An 11,072-nucleotide genomic window follows, 5' to 3' on the forward strand; every position below is an offset into this window, starting at 1 on the left:
AGGAAGACTAAAATATCACACTACCTAAAGCAATACACTGGAACAACCATTTCAGCAACTCTGGTTATTAACACCAACACTAGGGTTATTTAACACCACTGAGTGTTAATTTAACTCCTGAATCAACACTAGAAGTGTTACACTGAATAATCAACGCCAGGTAACACTGGCCAGTTTGCTATGTACTATTATTTTTACATCTAAAAGTAATAAGCAATCATTGAGGAGTTGTTTTGATGGAAGTGAGGGAGGCTTCTTTTTGGCATTGACGTCTTGACAAATGTCTGTTGCATAACACCTACTTAGTTTCAGACAGGGCGGGCTGACTCCACAGCATTTTTACATGACAGAAGCCTGTGACACACAAACATAAACCTCCTCAGGGGGAAACAGTTTCCTTCTCTTTCTATCTCTCTTGGTTGTAGACTACTTTTCCCCCAGATCAAAATGAGAGATATTGAGTCCCAAACAGCACCCTATTTCCTATATAGTGCACTACTAGTCAAAAGTAGTGCACTATACTGGGTATATTGTCCCATTTGGGACTCAGCCATAGTCTAGGCACAGGGGGAGGAGATTAAAACCCACTATAGACCAACTGGAGAGCCCAAAATGTTTGAAATGTCCCTTTCCACCTCTTTCCCGAAATCATTAACTACAGGACAGCAGACATGTCAATAAGCAGACATGTGCATAAGTACCAAGTGCTGCTTATATTTGGGACAGGCGTAGTTTGTAATTTATTTATAATTTTAAATGGAATATCATAATTTTTTGGGGCATTAGTGGGAATAGTTTCCCATTCACAATTAGCGATGGTCACCCCAAAGTCTTGCTGCCATGCCATTTCCCACCACAAAACACCAAAACATGGACAAAAAGAGTAGAAACAGCTCACCTGTTTTTACTCTGTGATTTGACTATTAGATGTTCAATGATTATTTAGAAAAAAAATATTTAAAGAGAAATAGTTTCCCCATGTTAAGAGGTCAGTTCACGTAACAAGGTTGACCTTAAAATGAATCACTAAACACATTAAATAAATAACCATCTTCAGAAATGACTGTCAAAGCAACAACATAACTAGGACTTTACAATGATGGTGAAACTTGGAGAAATGTTGGGGTTAGGTGTGTTAACATCTTCCTAGGGTTGACGGAGGGACATGTCACAATGCAGAACTTTGGCACATTAGTATGCCTTTATTCATATTAAAAATGAATGTGGTCTATATTAAAACACACTTAGTTTGATATCACAGGCTTTTAAAATTCAATATTGGTGCACAACTTGTACTTAAAATATAAATATCAAAGGGACGCGAAAGGCACTTATTTAACCAGAGTTAACAATGCTCCGAAAGCTGAAGGAAAGGTTTCCAGAAATCCTGGGAACTTTGGGAAAGATACTGGGATTTTGCAACCCTAATTACCTGAGTTTTCCAACCAGGCTGCTGTTGTGAGGTAGGTCCAGGAAGTCCACCAGGAAGTCCATGCGTGTCTGGGTGTCCGTAGCTGACAGGCCGTGGATCCGTCCGAAGAACGTCAGGGTGTCACTGATAGAAAACTCATTGTACAACGCCAGGTCCTAAAGGGGAAACACAATGTTTTGTCATGGTATGTGCTCTGTTTTGGTGTGTTGTGTTCAGCTGTGAGCTGTTAGTTGAAATCTTGGAAATAGAACCAGAACGTAATTTTACGCTGAGCAGCGTGAACCTCTCGCGGAGCTGTGCTGCTTATGCCCAGGTTTCATTTAAGTGAAAAGGAGATGCCCAGCCAAAGTTAGGAGTCTAGTACAGCAGGCCAGTAACACGAGATACCTCTTCTGTACCATGCGGGAAGGGTCAGTGCTATCCAGGATCCTAGGGACATCCCCACCCTAAACCATAACCCTAACCTTAACCTTAACCTTAACCCCAACCCTAACCCCTAACCTTCCCTTAAATGTCTCAAATTCATATTTATCACCACCAGCACCACCCCAACATCAACATATATGAAAACTATGCGTTTCTATGATTTGTAGTAAAAAAGATAGAGGAAGATAAGTAGACAATTAGTAGACAATTACTAGGCAATGCCTGCTCATAATTGGCTAAAATCACATGATGCACACCGATGATGTCATTGAAAACACTTATCTTCCTCTATTTTTTTTACTACAAAACATAGAAACACTCCATTTTAACATATGTTGATGTTGTGGTGGTGCTGGAGATGATGAACATGAAGTGGACATTTTTTTTAAAGTATTAAATTGGTGGACTTTTTCTCCCCAATTTCATGATATCCAATTGGTAGTTACAGTCTTGTCCCATCGCTGCAACTCCCGTATGGACTCGGGAGAGGCGAAGGTCGAGAGTCATGCGTCCTCCGAAACACGACCCCGCCAAGCCGCACTGCTTTTTGACACACTGCTCGCTTAACCCGGAAGCCAGCTGCACCAATGTGTTGGAGGAAACACCGTCCAGCTGGCGACCGAAGTCAGCGTGCACTGCGCCCGGCCCGCCACAAGGAGTCGCTAGATCGTGATGGGACAAGAACATCCCGGCCGGCTAAACCCTCCCCTAACACGGACGATGCTGGGCCAATTGTGCGCCGCCTCATGGGTCTCCCGGTCACGGCCGGCTGCGGCTCAGCCTAGGATTGAACCTGGGTCTGTAGTGACGCCTTAGACCGCTGCGCCACTCAGAAGGCCCAAGTTGAATTTGTTTTAAATGTCCCTTTAACATTAACCCCTACCCTAACCTTAACCCCTACCCTTACCCTAACCTTAACCCTTACCTAACCCGAACCCTAACCTTAACCCTTACCTAACCCAAACCCTAACCTTAACCCTACCCTTACCTTAACCCCTATCCTTACCCTAACCTTAACCCCTACCCTACCCTTACCTTAACCTTAACCCTTACCTAACCCGAACCCTAACCTTAACCCTTACCTAACCCAAACCCTAACCTTAACCCTACCCTTACCTTAACCCCTATCCTTACCCTAACCTTAACCCCTACCCTTACCTTAACCTTAACCCTTACCTAACCCAAACCCTAACCTTAACCCTTACCTAACCCAAACCCTAACCTTAACCCTACCTTAACCAAGGACCATGGAGGATGACACCCCCCGGCTATGACTCTATTCCTAAGTAACTGATTGGCTAGCGGGTGAAAATACACATCTTATCTAGTTACTATGGCGTTCCGCATATCCCAATTCGCCCTTGCACTCCTAAACAACATTAAAAAAACACTTTTAGAATAGTTCAAACCTATAAAACCAGTCCTCTGTTCGTAACAGCTTCTAGTTTTGAGAACAGAAAACTGTATTGAGATCGAATGTTTCATCAATGAGAAATTAGCAGAATGTCTGACAAATTTCATCTAGCTCTATCTCCCACTTCCCGCCACTGGACTTCCTCTCACCACCAAAGAAGTTCTAAACGAATGCTTCAGATTTATACATCCATTGAGACACCTGTCTCCTTCTTCTACTGTATCTGTGCCACACCTGTCGACAGGCTGAGTCTGCCTGTAGCTGTGTGTTTCCTGCAGCTGCTGAGGAGGTAAGGAGGTAAGCTCATCTGTACATACATCTCTCTTAAACACGAGTAAGACGCTTTGTGAATACGGACATACTGTGGAGTATGATCTACTGTTTACCTGTGGTATGTAGTGTAGCTATAAGATAACAGTTTACCTGTGGTATGTAGTTTACCTGTGGTATGTAGTGTCGCTATAAGGTAATAGTTTACCTGTGGTATGTAGTGTCGCTATAAGGTAACAGTTTACCTGTGGTATGTAGTGTAGCTATAAGGTAATAGTTTACCTGTGGTATGTAGTGTACCTATAAGGTAACAGTTTACATTTACATTTACATTTAAGTCATTTAGCAGACGCTCTTATCCAGAGCGACTTACAACTTGGTGCATTCACCTTATGATATCCAGTGGAAGTTAACCTGTGGTATGTAGTGTCGCTATAAGGTAACAGTTTACCTGTGGTATGTAGTTTACCTATAAGGTAACAGTTTACCTGTGGTATGTAGTTTACCTATAAGGTAACAGTTTACCTGTGGTATGTTGTGTACCTATAAGGTAACAGTTTACCTGTGGCATGTACCCCACCATCCTCCCAGGGACCTGGTGTCCAGGAAATGCAGGCGGCTTCCCCAACACGCTGATGTGTCCTCGGGAGATCTTCAGGGTTCCCAGAATGCATTTCAACAGTGTGGTCTTCCCACATCCACTCGGACCCAGCAGGCCGTAGCTGCAAGGTAAGAGAGAACAGAATTTTGGGTTAAAAAAATTGACATGAGAGCTAAATCATAGATATCTACTATAGCCCTCAAACTCAACTCTGGACCTCCAAGCCAGTTCCACTGCATTTTTTCATTGTTCCCCTCTAGTCAGGGACTGATTTAGACCTGGGATACCAGGTGGGTGTAATTAATGATCAGGTATAACAGAAAACCAGCAGACTCCAGACCTCGTAGGGTCAGGGTTGAGTACCCCTGTACTATAGTATGATAGTATGATAGCATTGCTACCTTTATTACTCAGTATGGTCTGCCTCTTAATCGTAACTCGCATACAACTTCCAATGACATCAATGCACGATTCATGTGAAAATCCAAGTGAAGCCTAATTTTTACCATACGCAAGAGCGCAACGCAAGAATGCAATTATGTTGTTTACTTGTTAAAGGTATGGATTATCATTAGGCTTTAAAGGGATAGTTGACCCAAATAAAAAAATGACATATTGGTTTCCTTACCAAGGCCGGACTACTGCATTTGGGGTCCTGGAAAATAGCTAACTTCCTGCATTTCAACACATTTTGTGACCTCCAGAGGGCCCAGAACCCCCGCAAAAAAACGGGGGCCCTGGTGCACGTGCCCTGCGTGCCCGTTCAGTAATCAGGCCCTGTTCCTTACCCTGTAAGCAGTCTATGGACAAGGTATGATAGCAATCCATGCTTTGGTTTTGTTTACTTGGCCATTTTTTCAAATGTGGCACAAATCCAATGCAAGTCAAAGGTACCTACAGTATATTAGCATTTTCACGCTTCATGTCCAAATCATCATACAGTATCTAAAACTTAATGGTGCCACTCAATTAACTTACTTATACATAATTTGGACATGAAGTGTGATTTTGCTGTAATGTCAGTGTGGATTACTCACATGTGTCCCTGTGGCACGGTCAAGTTGAGATTACTCAGGACTTTGAGTTTCCCGTACGACCGACACACTTCCCGACACCGGATCGCCAAATCCTCCAATCCGGGGGAGGGGGGAGGAGCTTCCTGGTCTGCCTTCATCCTTCCTTCCGTCAACTGGAAGAAGAAAAACAAACAAATGTAAAAAAATAAATAATAATAATATTATAATAACAATAATAATATATATATATTTCCCCCCATAATTGTCACTTTATTAAGACAGGAATAGTAGTGAACAACAGGGGGATAAAGATGCAGAATAGCAGTGGGGTCCAGATTGGTACCGTGCTGGGATAGTGTATATATAGCAGCCACTGTTACCCATGCTGGGATGGTGTATATATAGCAGCCACTGTTACCCATGCTGGGGTGGTGTATATATAGCAGCCACTGTTACCCATGCTGGGGTGGTGTATATATAGCAGCCACTGTTACCCATGCTGGGATGGTGTATATATAGCAGCCACTGTTACCCATGCTGGGATGGTGTATATATAGCAGCCACTGTTACCCATGCTGGGGTGGTGTATATATAGCAGCCACTGTTACCCATGCTGGGATGGTGTATATATAGCAGCCACTGTTACCCATGCTGGGATGGTGTATATATAGCAGCCACTGTTACCCATGCTGGGATGGTGTATATATAGCAGCCACTGTTACCCATGCTGGGGTGGTGTATATATAGCAGCCACTGTTACCCATGCTGGGATGGTGTATATATAGCAGCCACTGTTACCCATGCTGGGGTGGTGTATATATAGCAGCCACTGTTACCCATGCTGGGGTGGTATATATATATAGCAGCCACTGTTACCCATGCTGGGGTGGTGTAGATATAGCAGCCACTGTTACCCATGCTGGGGTGGTGTATATATAGCAGCCACTGTTACCCATGCTGGGGTGGTGTATATATAGCAGCCACTGTTACCCATGCTGGGATGGTGTATATATAGCAGCCACTGTTACCCATGCTGGGATGGTGTATATATAGCAGCCACTGTTACCCATGCTGGGATGGTGTATATATAGCAGCCACTGTTACCCATGCTGGGATGGTGTATATATAGCAGCCACTGTTACCCATGCTGGGGTGGTGTATATATAGCAGCCACTGTTACCCATGCTGGGATGGTGTATATATAGCAGCCACTGTTACCCATGCTGGGGTGGTGTATATATAGCAGCCACTGTTACCCATGCTGGGGTGGTGTATATATAGCAGCCACTGTTACCCATGCTGGGGTGGTGTATATATAGCAGCCACTGTTACCCATGCTGGGATGGTGTATATATAGCAGCCACTGTTACCCATGCTGGGGTGGTGTATATATAGCAGCCACTGTTACCCATGCTGGGGTGGTGTATATATAGCAGCCACTGTTACCCATGCTGGGGTGGTGTATATATAGCAGCCACTGTTACCCATGCTGGGGTGGTGTATATATAGCAGCCACTGTTACCCATGCTGGGATGGTGTATATATAGCAGCCACTGTTACCCATGCTGGGGTGGTGTATATATAGCAGCCACTGTTAACCATGCTGGGATGGTGTATATATAGCAGCCACTGTTACCCATGCTGGGGTGGTGTATATATAGCAGCCACTGTTAACCTCTACACCAGCCTTGAGATTCTGCCGCAGGTTGACGTTTATTGTCACAAATTGTTGCCCTTGTAGAAGAGCTGAGCGATTTCCACTAGATAGTCTAACTGCCAAGTCAAAATTGTCTATGTCATAAAAATCCATTTAAAAAAAGCTTTTTGTTCTTAATTTAAGGTTAGGGTTAGGCATTAGGGATAACAGTGGGTTTAAGGTTTAAAATCCAATTTTATGACTTTGTGGCTGTGACAGCTAGTGACCATTCTTCAAAGCTGCCTCCAGGGCAAGATTCATGACAATAAATGCCAACCTGCACATCTGGCACTCTAGGCAGGCTAGAATAAACACTTAAAGTATTTGAAAGATTTCAAATAGAATGTAAACCCAGGTCTGGTGGTGCTGTGTGCAGCCTGCATCGAATCAAGGTCGTAGAGCAACCCTAACTAGGTGTCGCCCCCAAATGGCACCCTATTCCCTACGTAGTGCATTCCTTTTCACTAAGGCCCATAGAGGCTATAGTGGTATATATAGGGAGCCATTTGGGATGCACACTGGGTCAAATAATCTTTAATCCCTGCCTCCTTTCCTTGGCTTCCCTTGTTTCAGTCTCCCTTTCTCTGTGTTGGCTTCCCCGTTCTCCCTCACATAATCCAGCATCTTTCATTCCACCGTTGGGAGATTAGAGGGAAACCACTCCGTAATCTGACTCTATTGATCAAGATCACCTTCTTTGACACAATGCCACATGTAGTCTGGGTACCAGTCTGTTTAGATAACATTCCACTCCTTTCACTCTGTGTTAGGTGCCAAAGAATGTTTCACAATGAGTGCAAAGTGTAGAATGTTAGCTAAACCAACTGGTACCCAAGCTATGACACATGGAAGCATATGTACAGAAAGGTACTGTTGTTGTAGTAATGGCCAGGACATTGTTGTACTGTAATAACATTGTAATATAAAGGATATAGTTTCGTGAGACATTATAGGACTATAGCCTTTCTACACAGACAGACAGCATTAATTCACTGCAAAATAATTTCGGACATGGGTTCTTATCTTTTTGTGTGAAGAATAAATTCAAGTTCAACGTTTTTATTAATGAAATTGCAGACAACAAACACTCTCTGAAATACTTGATATTAACAGATTAACAGACTCCATCTCCGGTTAAAGAAGCTCCATAAAATAAGTAATAGTCAAAAAGGATAATAATAATAAATTGGAGTCATACAACAAACAGATGTTACAATATTTAGTAAAGCATCCAGTTCAGAGGTGTGAAACATGTGGCCAGCGGGCCAGATCTGGCCCTTGAGACAATTCAATCCGGCCCGCTGGTGGTTTGAGAAGAATATATATATATATATATATACTGCTCAAAAAAATAAAGGGAACACTTAAACAACACATCCTAGATCTGAATGAAAGAAATAATCTTATTAAATACTTTTTTCTTTACATAGTTGAATGTGCTGACAACAAAATCACACAATAATAATCAATGGAAATCCAATTTATCAACCCATGGAGGTCTGGATTTGGAGTCACACTCAAAATTAAAGTGGAAAACCACACTACAGGCTGATCCAACTTTGATGTAATGTCCTTAAAACAAGTCAAAATGAGGCTCAGTAGTGTGTGTGGCCTCCACGTGCCTGTATGACCTCCCTGCAACGCCTGGGCATGCTCCTGATGAGGTGCCGGATGGTCTCCTGAGGGATTTCCTACCAGACCTGGACTAAAGCATCCGCCAACTCCTGGACAGTCTGTGGTGCAACGTGGCATTGGTGGATGGAGCGAGACATGATGTCCCAGATGTGCTCAATTGGATTCAGGTCTGGGGAACGGGCGGGCCAGTCCATAGCATCAATGCCTTTCTCTTGCAGGCACTGCTGACACACTCCAGCCACATGAGGTCTAGCATTGTCTTGCATTAGGAGGAACCCAGGGCCAACCGCACCAGCATATGGTCTCACAAGGGGTCTGAGGATCTCATCTCGGTACCTAATGGCAGTCAGGCTACCTCTGGCGAGCACATGGAGGGCTGTGCAGCCCCCCAAAGAAATGCCACCCCACACCATGACTGACCCACCGCCAAACCGGTCATGCTGGAGGATGTTGCAGGCAGCAGAACGTTCTCCACGGCGTCTCTAGACTCTGTCACGTCTGTCACGGGCTCAGTGTGAACCTGCTTTCATCTGTGAAGAGCACAGGGCGCCAGTGGCGAATATGCCAATCTTGGTGTTCTCTGGCAAATGCCAAACGTCCTGCACGGTGTTGGGCTGTAAGCACAACCCCCACCTGTGGACGTCGGGCCCTCATACCACCCTCATGGAGTCTGTTTCTGACCGTTTGAGCAGACACATGCACATTTGTGGCCTGCTAGAGGTCATTTTGCAGGGCTCTGGCAGTGCTTCTCCTGCTCCTCCTTGCACAAAGGCGGAGGTAGCGGTCCTGCTGCTGGGTTGTTGCCCTCCTACGGCCTCCTCCACGTCTCCTGATGTACTGGCCTGTCTCCTGGTAGTGCCTCCATGCTCTGGACACTACGCTGACAGACACAGCAAACCTTCTTCCCACAGCTCGCATTGATGTGCCATCCTGGATGAGCTGCACTACCTGAGCCACTTGTGTGGGTTGTAGACTCCGTCTCATGCTACCACTAGAGTGAAAGCACCGCCAGCATTCAAAAGTGACCAAAACATCAGCCAGGAAGCATAGGAACTGAGAAGTGGTCTATGGTCACCACCTGCAGAACCACTCCTTTATTGGGGGTGTCTTGCTAATTGCCTATAATTTCCACCTGTTGTCTATTCCATTTGCACAACAGCATGTGAAATTTATTGGCAATCAGTGTTGCTTCCTAAGTGGACAGTTTGATTTCACAGAAGTGTGATTGACTTGGAGTTACATTGTGTTGTTTAAGTGTTCCCTTTATTTTTTTGAGCAGTGTATATATTACCTGCCTCGTACCCCTGCACATTGACTCGGTACCAGTACTCCCTGTATATAGCCCTGTTATTGTTATTGATTGTAAGTAAGAATTTGTTCTTAACTGACTTGCCAAGTTTAATAATAGTTAAATAAAAAAATACATGAAAAAAAAACTCAAGCTCCAAAGAAAATTTGCAAATGTTCTTACTTTTTAACTCTGCATTGTTGGTTAAAGGGCTTGTAGTAAGCATTTCACAGTAAAGTCTACACCTGTTGTATTCGGCGCATGTAACAGATACAATTTGATTTGATTTAAAATGTCTAACACCAAAATCTAAACTGTGTAGAAATGAGAATAGACCTACATTTATAATACAGCTAGCTAACAGTCATCGAAACAGTCAGGGAGCAGAGAAAACTCCAACAGTAATGGATAGAGGAATATGTTTTTGTACATTTTGACAGTGAGGAAACACAACCGATTTCAGGTGCAGCCCTTTGGACCACGATGGAAAACAGTTGGAGGAGCCGGGCTACACTTGATGAGTCTGACAAGTGACAAATCGATTAATCGTTATCATTTCAGATATGCTCCGATACGGTAACATACCGTTAGCCAATCTTTGAAAGAACCACAGAAAAGCAAATACAGAAACACCAGCTGTAATTTAGCCAACTAGGAAAACACTGGTCCTAAATTACAACAGGGACTCACCTGAAAAGGTTCCCTTACACAAGAAGGAGCTGAAGTCTAGAAGATGGAGAGCAACAACATAGCCTATAACACTGTAGCAATGAGTGTGAGTGTGCCTAGTCTACTGCGTGAAAACATGAACCAACAGAACTAAACATTGTGTGAAGATCAGCTGACAATTCCATGTCATCAGGGTGTAGTTGGGCCTTAGCCTATTTCCAAGTGGTAGAACAGGTTGGCTCTTGAGAAGGGAGAAGTGGCATTATTCAGACTGAATGCATGCAGGCGTCTTGCTCCGGAATGAATACACCTGTTAACCTACTACTAAATTACATAACAGAAGTAGCTACAGATGTAAGATCTTAAATTGATCACTCTTTTGTTACAAAGAATTTTCCTGCACAGCAGGAAATGGAAACTTATAGTGTTTTCAAGGTACTAAAAGGCTTCTAAAGTTTCAAATGTCTCATTTGATTTGCCCTAACAAAAAATGTAGCAGCCCCTACAAAAATGTCCATTAATTATAACCCACATAATTCATATTTCCTGTTGCTGCAGGATTATTTTCCTGCTATAGAAAACAGGCTCAAATTAAGATCATTCATCTGTAGACTAAGAAAAACAA

General features: G+C 43.5%; 1 protein-coding gene across 1 annotated transcript in view; it reads right to left on the reverse strand.

The window, feature by feature from the left end:
- LOC115152773 (ABC transporter G family member 23-like) overlaps positions 1-10,799 on the reverse strand; it is a 28,322-nt gene extending 17,523 nt beyond the window's left edge. The window contains exons 1-4 of the mRNA XM_029697559.1: positions 10,469-10,799; positions 5,181-5,332; positions 4,105-4,264; positions 1,433-1,587 (exon numbers count right to left, since the gene is read on the reverse strand). Coding sequence (XP_029553419.1) covers positions 1,433-1,587; positions 4,105-4,264; positions 5,181-5,317 — 452 coding nt within the window. The 5' untranslated portion in view covers positions 5,318-5,332; positions 10,469-10,799. The remainder of the gene's footprint in view (positions 1-1,432; positions 1,588-4,104; positions 4,265-5,180; positions 5,333-10,468) is intronic.
- Positions 10,800-11,072: the final 273 nt, after the last annotated feature.

This window comes from Salmo trutta, chromosome 18 (assembly GCF_901001165.1).
Source record: "Salmo trutta chromosome 18, fSalTru1.1, whole genome shotgun sequence".
In the NCBI taxonomy this organism is placed as follows: Eukaryota; Metazoa; Chordata; class Actinopteri; order Salmoniformes; family Salmonidae; genus Salmo; species Salmo trutta.